Here is a 19858-nt window from a genome sequence, read left to right on the forward strand (position 1 = left end):
AAGTTGCAGCCATTTTAGGTACAAGCTCATCCTCATCTTATGGTGGCTGGGCTGGGTGATTTCCAGAAGCGCCACATTCCTCCAGGTTTGTTTACATTCGCTCCTTTGTGCAGATAACAAAAAGCACTGTAACTCCAAATTACATAACTATATCTATTTTTAAGCCACTGTGAGACTATTGCAACAAACAAAATGCGAATTTGGCATCCATCAGCTGTTGGATTAAGGAAAATGAGGTGTGGACCCAATTTCTTATGTTCAGGTGCTCAATAGCAATAACTGGACAAAAAAAATGAACAGAAAAGACAATTCATTCATCACTATTGACAATCATTAGTTAATACCACAATAGTCACAGTTTAAGACTTCACACATTAAGACTATTTTTCTCCTATTTCTCTAATTTTGTACATTTGAATAACTTGCACTGCATCTTAAGAGTGATCAATCTGTTCTCATGCTGCCACTGTGTAAAATCAGACCTGGTCATTCCACATGGCCTAGACATCCAAGTCCTACAAATAAAGGGTAGAAGAATAGAAGTTGGAATTAGTGATGAGCTTTGTGTCTTCTTTGATATACCCAACTGTATCAATACAGTTTAGGAAGAGGCTAATTATCTACACTATCTTAAAGTTGATTCTGCTTCGACCTTCCTGAATCCCATGTTCTCTTTTTCTCCTCTTACTACTTCTTGTGACACTCTAGAAATGTAAGTCTAGACTAACTGAATGTATTAATAATGTTGCCACACAGAAAATTAAGAGTGTGTCAGACAAAGTCATAGCCACTAAGAGGAAAATAAAATGTAAAAATAAATTGGAAAAGAGCAGATAGACAATGGAGACATACAAAGCTATCAATTTAATATGCTATCCAAAACAATCACTTCAAAAGACATGAACTGGGCCACGAAGCTTGTCAGTCAGGTTTTGTTTCACAATTTTTTTTTACAGTTCCTTTTATTGAGTATTTTTTATAGAGCAAGGCAATAATGGAATACACAGGCCACTATACATATTCTGTATAGTGGCCTATACAATTGAACCCCATCCCCCTAGCTGGCCAATATTTACCGGTCACTTTATCAGATTTTCCACTGACACAATAAAAATAGTTGCACAACAGTCTACATTGAGGGGTGAGGTAGAATTACATTCCTTTATGTTTGTTTTACTTGTGATGATAATGATAACTACCTAGCATGATAACTCACTATATACATAGCAGTATCGGTACAGCTTACTTTGTAAAGACCCTCAAAATGTCAATTCCTGGCCTGAATGGGGCATTCGATTTATTCAGGTCCTACCTTAATTGTTGCAAATTGGTAATAATGTCCCCTGGCGCCATGCCGTAACATGCAGTGCCAAATATATAGTACATGCTTTTGTGTCAACTAGATTCAATTGCAGAAAGGTTCTTTTATTCTGGCCCAACCAAGGGCTCTGATACAAATGTACATAAAGGTAAACATATTGGCACACACCAAAATGACATTACACAGGCCCCAAAATCCAATTGGTTGCCTTTATCTTTAATGGAAGGGTTTTAACGCTCGAGTCCACTCGATCAGTCGATCGTGGATGGCGTCGTTCTCTCAAACGGATAAAAAAAGAAAATCCTCCAAAATAATTTAAACTAACTCTACGGATCGGTTTGGACGATTCACACAAGTCACCCAAACTGACCTGAAAGAAGCGACATTCGCCGAAAAGCGAGGTAAAATGTGGATTTAGATGAAAGCTGTAATTAGATTCTATAGACACTCACCCCAATATAAGGTGTAATTTCTTCAGATGGTGTCAACATGCATTCAGCCTTGTAAGGATCTTAGAGGCTCGATCCTGCACTGATAATGTGCAGTCAGGTGGATTCTCCCTCATTACACGGACATGATGAACCATCTCGTTACACCACTCAGATTCTCACTGATCCTAGACCACACACGTGTGTGTGTGTGTGTGTGTGTGTGTGTGTGTGTGTGTGTGTGTGTGTGTGTGTGTGTGTGTGTGTGTGTGTGTGTGTGTGTGTGTGTGTGTGTTTATAATAGTCCACGGTGAAAGCTGAGATGAGTCAACTCATTACTTTAATTTGATTCTTAGTGGTTTTGTGCAAAAGAGAGAGAGTGTGTGTGTGTGTGTGTGTTTGTGTGTGTGTGTGTGTGTGTGTGTGTGTGTGTGTGTGTGTGTGTGTTTGTGTGTGTGTGTGTGTGTGTGTGTGTGTGTGTGTGTGTGTCGGTGTGTGTGTGTGTGTGTGTGTGTGTGTGTGTGTGTGTGTGTGTGTGTGTGTGTGTGTGGAGACATCGATTTCTCCTCCATGGCAATAATGACTGACCTTTAACTACCATCCTGACTAATTGGTGTTCCCCGACAGTCAATACCTGAAAATTCAAAACTCGATAACGACCTGCATGTTGATAACCGCACGCAGAGGAGTCTTGAAACATCAAAAGCCGAAAGAACCCACTGTATGACTCTGTGTTGGATTCAGTTTGGCAAAGGAGAAGCCCTCTAATAAGGAAAAAAAACATTGCCGAACCTTTTGAACAACACAAGTCGCAAGCTACGGAATGATGATCGTGAAATGTCGCAGAAGGTTAGAAATGTAATTTAAGTGCTCCAGGGTGTCGGTGGATGTGTGGCGATCTTGTGGCGCATTAATCAATCCAGCACATCCCTTTTTTCAAATATAAACAGTAAAAGCTAATCTACTGAGCTTTTTTTTTTTTAATTTCTGCGGTTGATTTGAAGAGAGCGCTAACCCTGATTTTCCCATGTCAAAAACCCTGGGAGGCGCACGTGTCTAATAAACATATTGCTCTCTGTCTCATATGCTCTCGCCTTATTTTCAGAGGTGTTAATTGGGACCAGAGTCTCCTAAGTAAGTCATGCTTATGTGTGTGTGTGCGTGCGTGCGTGAGTGTCTGTGTCTGTGTGCACACTCCCATGAAGCCCAAAGCATTTGTGGTTGAAGACCCACAATGACGAGCCACTATTTCGGCCTCCATTTCAACTACGTTTAGCTTGTTTGGAATCAGGGCCGAAAGTAATTGAGGGTGCCTTGTGCTTGAGCCAAGAGAGCTCGAAGCGGTTTGAAGCGCAGATGATGCAGCGCTATACACAGCTGACGAACCCTTATGCTGATTTTGATGTCACAGTCCTCCTGTCGCGCTGTAGCAATGGGTGCTGTAATTCAGAGCTATCACATGTCTAACATGCTCACTGGTGCTTAACCCCTCATGATGTCGTCAGGTTCTCTCTGAGGGTCGGGCGATAAATTGTTATTCCATATCGCGATATGAGACAACGTTTCGTCTGGGATTTTGTCATCGTAATATTGTGACATGGTTAAATGTCGTCTTTACATTTACATTTACATTTACATTTAGTCATTTAGCAGACGCTTTTTTATCCAAAGCGACTTACAAGGGAGAATAACATCCAAGCTACATTGCGACAGAGACATTAGTGTAACAATAAATACTGCAAGGTGGTGCTAAGTAATTGTAGGTTAGGAGAGGAGGTACTCACTGAAGAGCTGGGTCTTCAAGTGCTTCTTAAAGACAGAGAGGGAGGTCCCTGCTCTGGTCATTTTTGGCAGCTCGTTCCACCAACGTGGAGCTACAAATGAGAATAGCCTGGATTGCCGTGGCTGTATGGCCGGCAGAGCCAGGCGACGCTCATTTGACGAGCGCAGCATCCAGGGGGCAACATGTGCTCTTACAAGAGCATTTAAGTAGGCGGGAGCATTCCCAGCAATCACTCTGTAGGCCAGCATAAGAGACTTGAACTTGATGCGAGCGGCTACAGGTAACCAGTGGAGCTCGATGAGCAGCGGAGTGACATGTGCCCTCTTTGGCTGGTTGAATACCAGTCGCGCCGCCGCATTCTGTATCGTCTGCAGTGGCTTCACCGCACAGGCCGGCAAGCCTGTTAAGAGAGCGTTGCAGTAGTCGAGACGGGACATCACCAAGGTTTGTACCAGCAGTTGAGTGGCATATTTGGTCAGGTACGGCCTGACTTTTCGGATGTTGAGTAGTGCGAAGCGGCAGGACCGGGAGACGGCGGCAACATGGTCCGAGAATGTCAGTTGGTCATCAATAATGACACCAAGATTCCTTGCAGCCTTGGTAGGAACAAGAGATAGAGAGTCGATTTTAATATCAATGTTGTGATAAATACCTTGTTTGGCCGGGAAGACCAGCAGTTCCGGTTTCGCCAGATTTAGTTGAAGATGATAATCCTTCATCCATGTGGATATGTCAGCGAGACAATCAGAGATCCGCGTCGAGACAGTGGGGTCGTCGGGCGGGAAGGACAGATAGAGTTGAGTATCATCCGCACAGCAGTGATATGAAAAGCCATGTGAGCGGATGATCGGGCCCAGTGAGGTGGTGTATATGGCAAAGAGGAGGGGTCCTAGCACCGAGCCTTGGGGCACCCCTGTGGTGAGGTTGTGAGGCACAGACAGCTGGCCTTGCCATGTCACACTGAACGAGCGTCCAGTGAGGTAAGATTCGAACCAGGAAAGTGCACTGCCCGTTATGCCCATACTTGAGAGTATGGACAGGAGTATGCTGTGATTGACAGTGTCAAAAGCAGCTGATAAGTCTAGCAGAATGAGAACCGAGGATTTGGCAGCAGCCAAAAAACTAAAGCCTAAAACTAAAGCCTAAAACTAAAGACATTTCCTGTTTATTTTCTATTCTTTTCTTAGTTAGTTTTCTAAGTACACTTTATGGTTTCAGTTAGTTTTCATTTTTTTTCTGTCGAGTTTTAAGGAAAATATTTTTTTCACACCTAGTTTTACTTTTTAGTTTAGTTTTAGTTAACTGTACGGGGATGCAAACACATGTATGGTGAAAAATGGTATGAAATAAACTTATGGTGGGAGCCATGATTCCTACATGCATTACAGTTTACCGAGCCTGTGAACACAGCAGCACTTTCAAACCACAGTGGACCCGGACGGTGTCTGCGTCTAACGTAATATCAGAGAACGAGTCCACTCAATCAGTCGATCGTGGATGGCGTCGTTCCCTCAAACGGATAAAAAAAGAAAATCCCCCAAAATAATTAAAACAAACTCTACGGATTAGTTTGGACGATTCACACAAGTCACCCAAACTGACCTGAAAAAAGCAACATTCGCCAAAAAGCGAGTTGTTCGCATCCCTGACTGTAAGAACCTTGCTCTACTGCCGTCCACTGGTGCCTGTACACACGTGGTCACAATCATCTATGGATCCCTGGATGATTTATATCGATGAGTTTGGTGTATTGCTACTGTATGGCAATGTACAGAAGAGATTGTCAGGAAAAACCAATGGGATGTCAAGAGACGCCTTTCTTATATTTCATATGTCTGCTTCACGACCTTGTGTCCTTTTTCAATAAACACACCTTGAACTGCATATTGAGAAGCACGCATGCAACTTATTCACATTAGCAGGACATGGAACATTGGCAGCAATTTGTGGTTTTAACCCTAAGCAACGGACCTCCGGAAATATGGTGCAATATGAATTTTGATTTTGTATCGGTTCCACAGGACAACGTGGACCTTGGGGAGCTGATGTTCTCATTGTGCTATCTCCCAACGGCTGGCAGACTCACCATCACCATGATCAAAGCCAGGAATCTCAAAGCCATGGACATCACAGGCGCCTCTGGTGTGTACGCTCTTCGGAAATGCAACATTGATACTGAACTGCTCGGACTCTAGATGTGATTGGTTGTATCAATTGTGGAACAGTGGTTACATGTCTTTTAAGGGGAGTCACACCACTGTCTTGTGTCATTAAAATGGCATTAATTTCAGTGTCGTAGTTGACTGATTTGCAGCTAGAAATTGGCTTGTTCATCAGTAGTTCCTTATTTAATACAGGCCTCACACATTTTTAGCATGTGGAAGATTTTAGGGAGTTTAGCCATGGATGAATTACTATGACTCATGTTCAAGTATGAACAAGTTTGCAATTAGAATGGAATAGGAGCTAATATGATGCATATAGTGAATGACTGTGAGTGCAGGCCGCTCTGAGCAGCAAAAAGAAAAGTTTTAGGGGAAAGTTCAGAGAAAATAAATGCAACCAAGGGACAGCGTAAGGATGACAACTTGGCCATTATCAAGGTGACAAAAATCCTACCTAGCCACAATCCGGTTACAGCTGTAGTTGGCTTTTGCACACGCAATTGCATTGAGGAAATACTCCCCTTTGTGCTACTTTCGTAGGTATGCATCCATAGTTTTAACCCCCCCTCACGGCCAATTACCAAATTACAGATTGCTAGTTTGTCTCTTGGTCCTTTTGCGTCAATTTCTAACTGTTCTTGTCCTCCTCCTCTGCCCTCCAGATCCATACGTTAAGGTGTCCTTGATGTGCGAAGGTCGGAGGCTGAAGAAGAGGAAGACGTCGACGAAGCGTAATACCCTGAACCCAGTGTACAACGAAGCCATAGTGTTTGATGTTCCACCCGAGAACATCCACCAAATCAGCCTGCTTATAGCCGTCATGGACTACGACCGGTAATTCACTGTCTGTTGATCTGGTATATAGGATTTCCAATCAGCCTAAAAATGAATCAGCATACGGTATATACCCAATCTTAATTACTTTATTATTGAGTAGAGCCCCTCTTGAGTCTTCCCTCCCATCCCCCCCCACAGGGTGGGCCATAACGAAGTGATCGGGGTGTGCAGAGTGGGCAACGAGGCACAGAGTCTAGGACGAGACCACTGGAGTGAGATGCTGACATACCCTCGCAAGCCCATCGCACACTGGCACCCCCTCGTAGAGGTAAACCCCCCCACCACCCCCGCCAATATGTCTGTGTGAGTGTCAGGGTGTATACAATGTGCGCCGAAATTATTCTTGAAAGAAAATCAATAATTCAAGGCAGAAAGAGCTTCAGTAATAAAGAATGTCAAGATGAAGCCGGGCTTGTTTTCGCTATTCGTGTAGCCATGTCGGTATTTCTGTTTTAAGGTTCCCTCTGGGGTAAAATAAAAATGAACCAATTACATAAATATGTTGCATAATCCGCATCTGACATGTTTTTCAGCGATTTCCCTGACAAAAACACACGAGAGAGAAAGAGCAGAGAGAGAGGAAGAGAGAGAGGGAGGGGGAGAGACGAGTGGCTTCATTCAGATGCTGTTTCTATTCCTGAATTTTCACCCAACACTCATTAAAGTCAAACATAGAATGGTGAAACAGATGCCGGAGTGATTCATGTAAATTCACGTTGAGCCGTTCTAATTCTTTTGAGACTCTACTCATGGGGACAAGTGGCTTGACAGCCACTGCGGGGTTTATCCCATTTTCAGAATGTGTTTAGGATTTAAATATTCACCAATAAAACTCGTCCTTAACATTTAGAATTAAGAGTTTGTGTATATGCTGTTGTTATTCTTATGCTGTCCATTTCTAGATGTAGGAGGACGGACATTGTGATCCCTTTCGCGTTTGCAACATATTTCGTTGTGTAAATGTTATTTTTCGGAACAGGATTGTAAGCAGGGACTCTGGCAGGTCTGTTTATTTATTGTCAAAAATAGGCATGGTTTTGCCATGGTAGGCAGGTTTCAGGTCTTTTGCCCCAGAGTCTAAGCTTTTCCTCGTCTTTAATCGCTTACGAACAATAAGCGATAGAAACGGAGCAATAGAAATGCTAACAGGCTGTTGTGCTTGTGGTTTTGCAACAGCTGTAAAAACACACAGTATATTGCTCACTTGAGAGTATGACAGCGACAAATTTCTAGTGGCCGTCTATTGCGCTGGAGTTCTTCAATGAATCTGAGTGGGCGGGGAACCTTAGATGAAATGCGAAGTGGAGCCTTGACCTAATGACACTTCTGCTCTGTTGGTGGATATTGCGAGTGTGAAAAATGCTTTCTACATCAAAGCTACACCTGGAATTTGGCGTTACTACTGTGAACATCCCACATGCTGGTGAGATCCCATTTAGATACCAGCGGAAAAATATTATTTTGTTCTAGATTCTACAATTCTAGATTCTTCATTTCTAGATTTCTTCTAGAGAAAAGAAAGTTGACTGCTGGAAGCATTTCTGACTTAAACCTATGGTACCACGAGCCACATACTAACCTTGAGAGCCATTACCACTTTGCAGTTGATATTTTAATAGCCAGGACTTCTACTCTGTGAGGTAAGCGCTGAAGGTAAGTTAAGGTAAGTTTAATTTAGAAGGATTTAAATGTATATTTAATACAACACAGACAATTAATTCTATTGCATAATTATAGAACACAGAATCGCGATTGTGGTGCCGCCCCATGCAGCCCCCTGCACAAGCACCTTGTGTCGTTTACGCACATTTTTAAAATGTTTAGTATTTTTAGAGCTTATAGAGCTTATTGTGCGTAATCACCGGGTGTCATGACATTTCACTGCATATACTGTATGTATGGCCTCTTTTACGAATTATCAGTATAAATAAATAAATAATAATAAAATAAATATAAAACTTAAAAATAAAACATAAAAATAATTGTTGGACAGCAGTTATTTAGATTTTCAGTGTATAATGAAAATAATGGAAATAAAGGAAATTGTCTGGGGGGGACAATTCACTATAACTTATTCCCTATAACTTTTAGTTGTGTTTTTTTTTTATATCTTTTGAGTTTAATAGGAATTATAGAACCGTTTTTATTTATTTTTTATTAATTATTCAAAGTTTCAACATATTGCTTTTGGAGTGCGTTATGAAAACCACCACAGACTGCTACCCATTCAAGGCATCACTATAGGATACCGAGTAACAATAATTGGAATTATAGCCCTAGGGCAAATTCACGGCTAAATCAGCCAAAATTAAAACCGTGAGCAGCAACGAGCAGGTTTCTGGCTTCACAAAGTTGAGCAAAGTCACTTCAGCTAGTTTAATTCTGTTTAAAGAAGGAGTGAGATCAATCACACACTTGTATCATCACAATGCATGCAGCATTTCAATAATCCAGATGTTCGAATCTCTACCCACAGGTTGGAGTTTAGAGAGGGAGACGCAGTCTTTCTGGCCCTGGTTTGCCGACATGGCGAGAGTTTTTATTAAAGCGTTCAACAGAAAGCTCCCTGCCCCGAGTCGGACCAATCAGTGACACGCCGGCACTGATTCGGCCGATTCGAGGCAGCTTTGGCGGCTGCGAGAAAGGGAGCCATGCTGCCGTCTGCAGCCTCCCACCACATACGCCCACCACTCGACTTAGGCAGGGAGCCATCCAGCCGACAACAACCACCCCCAGAGTGGGAGAGATAGCCACAACCATCTGCACCGCCAGCCTATGGAGCACTCGGAAATTGAAGGGCTGGAGAGCCAGGTACCACTGGGTGATCCGGGCGTTTGTGTCCTCCATGTGGTGGAGCCACTGCAGCGAGGCATGGTTCAAACAGAGGGTGAAAGCCCTTCCCAGGCGGTAATTGCGGAGGGAACTAATGACCCACTTGATCACTTAACACTCCTTCTCAACTGTGCTATACCCCGACTCCTGCTCTGAGAGTTTGTGGCTGAGGTACAGCACTGGCTGCCCGGTTCCCTCCACCTCCTGGGACAAGACCACGCCCAGCACTCTGTCCGATGCCTGCAGTCAGAAAGGGAGAGAGAAGTTAGGGTTAAACTGCACTGGGTTCCCACAGAGAGCTGACTTTACCTTTGCAAATGCCTGCTGGCACTTCTCTGACCGCTGGACCGGATCTGGGGCACCCTTTCGAGTTAAGTCGGACAAGGGGCTGGTTGGCTCCGGACAGTCGGGGACAAACCTCCTATAAAAGCTGGACAGCCCCAAGAACTGCTTCACCTCCTTCTTGGTCTTGGGTCTCGGCGTGTTTGCGACCGCAGTGGTTTTATCAAGCTGTTGTTGGACCAGGCCTTCACCCAAGTGGTACCCCAGATACCGTACCTCCCTCCTTCCAAAACTTCTTTGGGTTGGTGATGAGCCCAGCCCACCTCAGGGACTCAAGCACTGCGCCCACATGCTGCATATGCCCCATCCTAGGTGTTGCTGTGAATGATTACATTGTCTTGGTAGGTTTATGCACATCAGACGCAACACTTGTTCATGAGTCTCTGAAACTTGGTTGGGGCACCGAACAACCCGAACAGAAGTGTGCAAAAGTGGTACAACCTGAACAGAGTGGAGAATGCTGATTTTTCCTTGGACTCCTGAGACAAGGGAATCTGCCAGTAGTGCTTTGTTGAATCCTTTGTTGAGAAAAAATGAGCTGTACCTTACCAGTTGACAAGTTCATCGACCGGGGCATCGGGTCGGCATCAAACTTTGACACCGCATTCACCCTTCGGTAGTCGACGCAGAACTGGACCGACCCATCGGGCTTACCCACCAGCACGATGGCACTAGACTAGTCACTCGTGGACTCCTCTATCACGCCCATTTCCAGCATGGCCTCTTATCCTGCTTGCAAGAACTTTCTATTATGTTCGGGCAGGCGATACGGCTGAGAGCGTACCTTCACCCCCGGGGTCATCTCCACATGGTGGTGTAAGAGGGACTTGAGGCCTGGCAGGGAGGAGAAAACATCATAGAAGCGAGGCTGAAGTGGGCCACCTCCGCCCTCTGGGACGGAGAAAGATGGTCACTTAACAGGGCCGCGGTTTGCTCGGCCGGTTTTTGAACCTCCGGCCCCAACTCATCCTGCTCAATGACCGCTGTGACCAAAGCCATGGAAAATCCCGTTGAGGCATGGGGAACTTCCCGCACTGCAAACAACAGGGGGTCCAACCACTTGTCCCAATTACGGTGAACGAACTTTCGAATCATGATTTTCAGCATTTTATTAAGGTGCTCCGCTAGACGAGGGAATGGTAAATGCTGGCCCAAATTTAGCGGAGGCCGAGTAACTTGTAAAGTTCCCCGAAGTGTACGTGACATAAAGGTAGTGCCCTGGTCGGTCAGGATTTACTTTGGAAACTCCACTCAGGAGATGACCTGAAACAGTGCCTGCGCCACACTTTTGGCTGTTCTACTGCGCAAAGGCATCTGGTTGCATAATCCACGAGGACTAACACAAAACAATACCCGCGGGCACTGCGGTCTAAGGCCCAATGAGGTCCATACCGAGTCTTTTGAATGGGACCTGGGGGAGTAGGGGGAAGGGCCTCAACGGTGCTCTTGGGGTAGCCGGAGGGTTGACTAACTGGCACTCAGGACACTCAGTGCACCATTTATGCACATCTGCTCAAATACCCGGCCAATAGAAGCAGGCGTGACCAGGTGACCAGCCATCGGGTTATGGTGAGCCGGCTGGAAGAGCATATTCTGGAGGCTCTTCCGCACCAACAACTGGGTTATCTCCTCTCCTTTCTGAGTGTCACAGCTCACTCCGATATAACCTGTCGCTAATCACCGAAAAATACGAGTGAGTGAGCACGGACTCTGGGCGCATCAGTACACCATCGACTTTAACTACCCCATCAAAGGCCCCACGTACGGTGTCGTCCTGCGACTGCTTAAGGGGAAAAACGTCGCCCTACATCCGACGTGCCATGCTGACTACCCCTCTGTGTCACCGCGCGCCACGCAACACTCATATCATCCTACCGACCGTAAATGCACTCCCCCAGCCTCTCTCATCAACGTGTCAAATCCTGTTCAATCCGTGCCCAAAATCAGGGAGTGCGACAGGCGGGAACTAACTGCAGCATGCGCTTTTCACCCTTGTAACGAATTTTGAGCTGGACCATCAGATATATTACATTACATTACATTTAGCAGACGCTTTTATCCAAAGCGACTTACAATTGTTCAAACACCGACGGACGCAGCCATCAGGAGCAATTAGGGGTTAAGTGTCTTGCTCAAGGACACTACAGCATGCTAGCAGGAGGAGCCTGGGATCGAACCAGCAACCTTTAGATTCCTAGACGACCAGCTCTACCTCCTGAGCTACCATCCCCCTATCCGAACATCCCCATGCACACAAGGAACCTCCACCTGTGCCGCCTCCACCAAAGCCCCGGGGCAAACCAGGCTTTGCTGGACCATCGTCTGTGAACAGCCCGAGTTCAGCAAAGTCTGATGTCTACCCCCTTGTTGCCTTACCAGTACTTGGTAGGCCCCTTTCCGACTGGGGTAAGGGTCCGGTGACCTGGACTACCTGGCCAAGTTCCTTCCAGGGGCAGTCCCAGCGGTTGTGGCCGGGTCGCCCGCAGTGCCTGCACCCCTGCCCAGACGTCTGCACAGCTCCCTGATTTACTGGAAGGGGAGGCAGCGTCCCGCGGCACCACAGGACCCAGATGGTAGACACCCGCCCTCTGAAAAATCCAGAGAAAGTCTATTCACATTACGGTTTTTCACATTATGAAAATGAAAAACATCCATCATGGCGGACAATTATGAGAGGATCAGTTATTTGTCCAAGTTTTATGTTTCTTGCTCGTTCCAGCTCATGGCAATTTTAGACCCGGTAGAAAACAACAAAGAAGAAGAATAAAGTGGTGCGAAAACAATAGGGTTCTACCCCTTCAGGGTTTGAACCCAAATAATAATAGAAAAATATTATTTACACATCACTAGAAAGTCTGGGTGTGACCCCACTTATAAATGCACTTCAATTACACCAGATCTCTGACGAAAATTGCGCAGTTACCACCAGGTCAGACGCTAATAATGGCTATTAGCGCCGGTGTTTCTAAATTGGACATTTTTTTCAACGAGGCTCATTTGCATAGAAAGGGACCAATTTTGCGGCAAATGCATAAATAATACATAATTTAAAATAGCACCTGCGCACCGAGAGGCTATTTGCGTGGCAGCGCAGTTAGCGGTGCATTTCACCGTTTGCGGGTGCATTGTGAAGTAGGTGCTCGCTTTTTCTGTTATTTGCGGCAGTATAGCAGCTGCAAAAGTCGCAGAATGCTTTTTTGAATTTGCCCTTCAGTTTTATCATAGTGGAGACAGAGCGCCCCCACAGCTTTTAGTGGGAAAATCTGAGACATATAGATGGAGACACCAACACTGCAAGACTTGGCCTGAGCATATCTGGCCTTGGTTTTTATTAGATAAGGAAAATCCACCAATCCGGCATTCAGGCTTGTTCATCCTTGCATAGCATGCGTCGAAGCATTGTCAACAGTGTCCTTTGGAACAGTATTTAACGCACATTTATCATGTAAATGTGAAATGTAAATGTGTACGACGTCACCTTATGCAGACAACTCCACGTTTCAAGGAGTCTCATCTTGTTTACCACAAACTCGCGGTAAGGACTTGAAAGGACTCTGGTCATCGTGCTCGGTTAAGTAGTAGAAAAATAAATTGATTAATTAACTAATAATAACAAGTGTCTAAATCACTTTAAACTGTCACAGTGTAAAAATGACGATAACCCGTGGCTATAGGGAGTCATTAAGGTTCTGTCACACGGTGTAAGTCGATTACGCCGTCTCAGTGACAGCTGACTATTTCTGTTGCTTGTAAATTTCGGGTATTCTCTGGCTCTTCCTTGGACCATTAATATAACCCCCATGCACATACACACACAAACACAGTAAAGGTACGGTCACACTGCTGGCGTACATGCACTGCAAAGGGATGCAATGCATTTCAAATGGAGCTCGGCTTCATCCAGCTGTAGTGGGTGGAGCTACGTCTGACGATGAGCTCACGGATTCACGCCGACAAGGAAAGTTGATTTAAACATGCAAATGAGCAGCGGCAAGCGCGGGTGCAACAGCCAATAGGAGGGAAGATGCACTCTCAATAGTGCTGAACCTTGGAAAATGGACGACTGGACCACTTCGTATTGTTCACGAATAGGCTATGCTTTAAATTAAAAGTCACTTAACAATTGATAAAATAAGGAGCACGTCATTTTATATTTCTCCAACAAGGGCAATTCTTTATTTTAAAAGACAGACGGCAAGACTAATTACGTTGTTTTTTGGAGAGGTAATTTATTTTGCTAAGTAAACAGCTCCACCATTTTAATTGAAAAAGTACACACGACACCATCTATGTATATAATGTATATTATATATGAAGAGGGAGAGAGGTTTGAAATGTTTGGTGCGCCCACAACAGCCAGTCGATTTTGAGCCGGCATACCCACAAAAGCCAGTGGTGCAGAGACCTGCCAACGAGACTAGAGCTGCTTGGCTTCACGCTGCAGCCCCGTCGCCGGCAGTGTGACCCGAGCATTATTCTGTCAGATACCCTAAAGCCATAGTAGCAGTGTCCTATCTGAGCCCATTAGCGTGCTCGCAGTAGCATCATCAGTAGCTGCCACACCAGCAGGCCTTGGATTCCAGGCTAATGGCTTATTTGTGTTACTTCAAAAGGTTCAGGCAAGGCTCTGAAGACTTGTTGGGGAAATCTAATGGACATGAACGCACAAAAGACCGAGCAGTGGGCCCACACACTTATCTGCATGAGCGCAGGAGTGTAGGTCTGTGTGTGTGTGTGTGTGTGTGTGTGTGTGTGTGTGTGTGTGTGTGTGTGTGTGTGTGTGTGTGTGTGTGTGTGTGTGTGTGTGTGTGTGTGTGTGTGTCGGATCCACACACTTACATGTTTAAGTACAAAGAATACATACATACATGCATGTCAATAAACACACACATATATGTTATTACATAATCACACACACACACACACACACACACACACACACACACACACACACACACACACACACACACACACACACACACACACACAAACACAGGCAAGCACATGAATACTCAAGCAGTCCCCAGATCAAGCGTATTGTTCTTTTTATTCATGGTTCTTTTAAGGCTATTGCTTTCTGAAGTGCTGGACTGAGCCTCTCTGACCCCCCGACCAGACTACATGCATCAATAATTCACCGGTCAGAAACACACACACACACACACACACACTTACAGACTGGCAACAACAGCACAACAGCACAACAACACAACAGCAAAATGCTCTTAAATTTACTCTGAGGTGTCGTTTTGATGTTATTGAGTGGCAAGAAGCGAGGAATGAAAGGAGCAGGAAGTCTGAATGTCTTGTCTTGTTTCAGCTAAAGCGGAGATCTTCAGCTATACTCCGCACCCGACAGACCCGCACTTCTGTCGGGGGAATTTGGGGTATCTCAATACACGGAAGACTATGGACATCCAGAAGACACCTTTTGGACACTTGGAAAAATAGAAAATTATCTCAATGCCCGGCTCAAGGAAGCACGTATGAAATGAGGAAGGGAGAGTTGGATGACGTTTGAGCAGGGTGTACCAGCCGTGCAAGGCAATTTTCTGCCAGTGTCAAGCCACTAAAACGTTCACAAACTCACCTAGAGCCAACTTTAGAAGCTTGGCGTTGGACAACGAATCCCTGCCTGGTTCTGTACTTCCATCCCTGGGGAGACATTTCACACAGTGTCCATCACCGTTTGGTTACGGCGCATCTCTGCTGATAGGAGGACTGAATGACTGTTTGCCCTCCATTAGGCCGTCCCCTCCGGGATGGCACAGAGTTTGTTTGTTTTTTTTGGCAATTGCTGCTCTCAGAAATGATTTATTTTGCAACGTTTCTTGTCAGAGCTCAAAGATTTTGCAACATCCAACGACGAGTCCTGTGGAATCACTTTCTATGATAATACGCAAGCTGTATACCACAGAAGCAACTGGAAATATTTAAGTTACAAAAATATAAATACTGTAAGTCAAACACCTATAAAATTAACTTTGAATTCCACATACAGTCAGCACCAAATGTGACGTAAGCTGTGTCTTCTCAGGGAAGGGGTGTTCAATGCAGAAAGCTCATGCAATTGTTATCCCACATATTGCGGAGATTGGTCGAATTATTCCGATTGGCCCGTTCTGTTCATTCGGGCCTCGTACCAGTAAGATAGAGGGGAAGATGGCTGCCCTTCCCCATGTGGAAAAAGTCCACAGTGATTGAATGGTTTGTAAAATAACATACAACCTTGAGCTTGACGTTGCACAATATACATAACTATAAAATAATAAAATATTACATGAACTAATATCCTCAATAATGTAACAGCAATAACATAATAACAAGCAACACAGCGTTTCTGATTCCGTTCGGAAGGCGCTTGTTGGCGTAAACGCCGTCTTTTGCCCAAACCCAGTGCTGCTCAGGTGCAGTTCGGAGCTCCTGTGAAGACTTCTTGATCTTAATTAGCCATTTCTATCGCTCCGAGCACTTGCTGTCAGCGGAACCCGTCAAAATTGGCTTTGGCAATGACCTATTTTGAGCAACTCCTCACATGGACCGCGTGTCTAATTACTCCTGACAACTTTAGCAGCCACCTTTAGCAGCGGCTAAAGAGGTGCTTTGTCACTGTGAACGGTGACGCGTTGTGCCAGGCCATAGCCGAGCGGCTTCCTTTTTTATAATGCAGAAATCTGTGAATTCAATCCTGTGTCATCATTCTCCCTCTCTCCCCCTCTCTCCCTTCCTGTCTCTCCAGTGGATCGGGCAAGGGACCGCAGGATGTGGCAGTCAAGGGGGATCTACCAACTCCTTGAAGGCCCCACCCTCACCTTGAGGACACACACACACACACACACACACACACACACACACACACACACACACACACACTCAGAGTTAAACAAGTTTTTTGTGTAGAACACGACAGATTGTCATAAGCCGTTCGTCATCGTGCAGTACTGTATCATCATCGATAGTCTTTGGGTACGTTAAGACTAAAGGGAGGACTGATTCTTACTCCATGTTCCTCTGGCCTCATGAAAACCAAAAACCACTTAATAACATTCCACATGCGAACTAAACTACCACCACGACGGTATAGTAAGTTTTGAACTTTTTGAAATTGTTCAGGAAACATTATTGACAACACGTCGATGGGAACAGTTTTATGAGGCCCTCTACCCCCCTGCAGTCCATGTTAACTTCTAATAATTTGAGTGATTGAATCGCAGGTAGGTATTTGATGGATGTTGAAACAGTCCATGCATGTCGCCCGGTGCATACCTAGTTGGCTGTCAAGGCGACGTTCTCAACAAAAGCCTACATGTTACCGTGCGAAAGGGTTAAAAACACTTGGATCGTCGATCACGCGCTGGTCACCCGTCGTCTGTGTCGGTCACATTGGGTGTCAAGAGGGAGGGTTTCTTGTATCCCTGGGGGGCGGGCCTCTCACTCTAAACACTCTCCATCAGGGCTGTTCCTCGAAGGCCTCCGCCACGACGGAACGGCGTTGGTGTTTGATTTAATGCATGTTTAAGTGTCTTTGTTTTCCCAAAACAACCGGGGTATGGTCAAAATAAAGAAGACACCAGCACAGTCCATGACAGAGGCAGACGGCGGCCCTTCAAAAAAAAGGTTTTGCTGGCGTTCAGTTTTGAGCATTTCTTCCCCAAAATGGTTTATCGGCCATATGTCCCGTCGTCTGAAAGGCTCCCAACGGGGCCGGGAAGAATGTAAAATCCATCCTTTAACATGCGATCCCACCAGAAAATTGACGTAGAATTCTTAACGAGCCAATCAGGTTTGTGCAAATTTTGTGAGATACGTTCATCCTTGATCCATCCATTTGCATAGACCATCTAAGGGGGGAAAAATAATACTTACTCACGTGTTAAGAAGACGTTGTGGAATGATTAGAAGCAAAATTTAGAATGTCATACAAGAAAAAAACACATCCCAGAGTTCCAGCGTTTCAGATGCCCCCAAAAGGATCATTGCCACCCTCTCCGTTACACTTGGAAGACAAATATCTTGTGCCTTTTTGATAGGGGCAATTGTGGTGTCTGCGCAGCCTGCTTTTCTGACGACCAGATTTGTTTAAGTTCGACTCCTGTGTCCAACCTTTGATGCTTTTTGTTTTCCCTTAAATCTCTATTTGGACCATATCCTGAATTTGCTTCGATGGACTGTGGAAAAAAGTTCTGATTTTCTTATCAAGTAGATGCCAGTATTGTTTATGGCTTTGCATCGATCACTGTCCAAAACGATGAATAGGTTTGTTATTTGTTCTGTTATTTTAGGGAAAATGCATGCATATTTTAAGTGTGAGATGTTGTCAATTAAAAACATTTTTTCTTTGTCGTGAGAAAACAAATCTAATTGTTAACACAAACGTGTATCATGGAACTACGGCAGACTGCCCAAACTGTCTCTGCAGATGTTGTTAATAAATATTTCTTTATTATTGTATCAAGTCATTTATGGTCAGTGTGAGATTGCGGATTGACGTTGGCAAGTATTTGGAAAGGATTTATGTGGAAAAATTAGATACATTTAAACAGGAAGGTACACACACACACACACACACACACACACACACACACACACACACACACACACACACACACACACACACACACACACACACACACACACACAAGGCAATCCCAACACCAGGGAGCGGAGGTGACACTGGGAGTCAATGGTGTCGTCATTTTTCAGATAGACTAAAAATCACACTTTCTTTTTTTAAGAGTCTTCCTTGTCATGCATTCTTCTGATAATATTAAGCATGTGCTCTTAAGACCGAAACTATATTAAAAGAAAATCTAACAGAAGATCTAACTTAGTTTACTTTTCAACTATAGATAGATATAGATGTCAAGTGCTGGGACTGTTTGAAAACCGACCATTGAAGGTGCTGGAGCCATTTTCTGCCTTATTGCATTGAGGTTTTGTCAATTTGTGGTCAATTTTGAATAACAACCACTGTTGACCAGAGGTTATGTATTATCCCAGTATCTGTACTTTTCTTGAGTTATTATATTTCTGTCTACCTTTACTTTTACTGAGCTACATTTAGTCCCAAAAAATTATACTTTTACTCCAATACAGGCACGTGCAGAGGGGGGGGGGCGTCCTGAGCACCTGCCCCTTTGCCTCATGCTGCCCTTTTTATCAGGGGCAGGTTTTAATTACGTGTAAATGTGCATCGAGGTAGTTGCTTGTCTAGGCAAGATATGTATATTCATGAGGAATGTGTCCTTGGCACGCCCACAATGAGTGCACAGTGGATCGCAGATCACTGGCGTCCCGATGCGCACCATCGCAGAAGCCCATGATCTGCGCTCCACTGTGCTGCTCCGTTTCTTTATGGAACGAAACAAAACACTGGGAGGAAAACTGGTAACCAATGATTTTAGCGAGCCGGTTACCACAAGGTACATGTTGGAATCCAGAGTTATATCCGGCAGCAAGCTCAGTGTTAATAAACACTCTCAGGTCCACATTTCCCTTTTGTATTGTGTAACTTTTTAGGTGTTAAGGCGGGGTGTTTTTTTTGTCCTTGTGTTGGGGGATGGCTGGGTTTGTCATGCAGGCCTGGCAACCCTGCCGTGTTGTTATTAAACTAGCACAGGCAGGTCCCAGAGAGCCACAACTGGAGCAACATGTTGGAGAGCCGCACCCAGAGCCGCGGCCTCCTCCAGCGGTGATGCTGCCCCGCCTGCACCTCCACCTCCACCTCCACCAAACCTACTACGACTGATGGAGACTTACCCCGGTGGCCATGTTTTCTTATGTCAGAGTAAAAGATACGTTGTACTGAATGAAGTGCATCTTGTGTTTACCGAAAAATACAGAAATATTAGTAACCAGTGTTTTAGTGTGATATCTCTACTTTTACTCAAGTGTGGCGTTCCATTACTTTTCCACCAATGGTGTTAACCAACTGCACCACTGCACCCCACCCTCCAAAGATAAATACAGTACTAGTACTGTATGGTAGTTTTACACCTTATAATCCCCTCTTGAATGATGCCAAAATGTTGCCATATTTTAGCCAGGTACCGAATACACACCTGAGGCAGTTTCACCTACCACCCACCACCCAAGTGGGGTTTTCAGGGCCCTCCGGCACAGAGACACAGAGGACAGGGGTTGTACACAC

General features: G+C 44.9%; 1 protein-coding gene across 1 annotated transcript in view; it reads left to right on the top strand.

Moving 5' to 3' along the window:
* The window catches only part of syt9b (synaptotagmin IXb), a 44471-nt gene extending 26312 nt beyond the window's left edge, over window positions 1-18159 (top strand). Inside the window, exons 5-8 of the mRNA XM_080001782.1 lie at window positions 5554-5674; window positions 6360-6531; window positions 6673-6802; window positions 16448-18159. Of these exons, the coding sequence (XP_079857908.1) occupies window positions 5554-5674; window positions 6360-6531; window positions 6673-6802; window positions 16448-16525 (501 nt within the window). The 3' untranslated portion in view covers window positions 16526-18159. The remainder of the gene's footprint in view (window positions 1-5553; window positions 5675-6359; window positions 6532-6672; window positions 6803-16447) is intronic.
* The last annotated feature ends 1699 nt before the right edge of the window (window positions 18160-19858 follow it).

The sequence above is a fragment of the Zeus faber genome, assembly GCF_960531495.2.
Source record: "Zeus faber genome assembly, chromosome: 6".
NCBI classification, from domain to species: domain Eukaryota; kingdom Metazoa; phylum Chordata; class Actinopteri; order Zeiformes; family Zeidae; genus Zeus; species Zeus faber.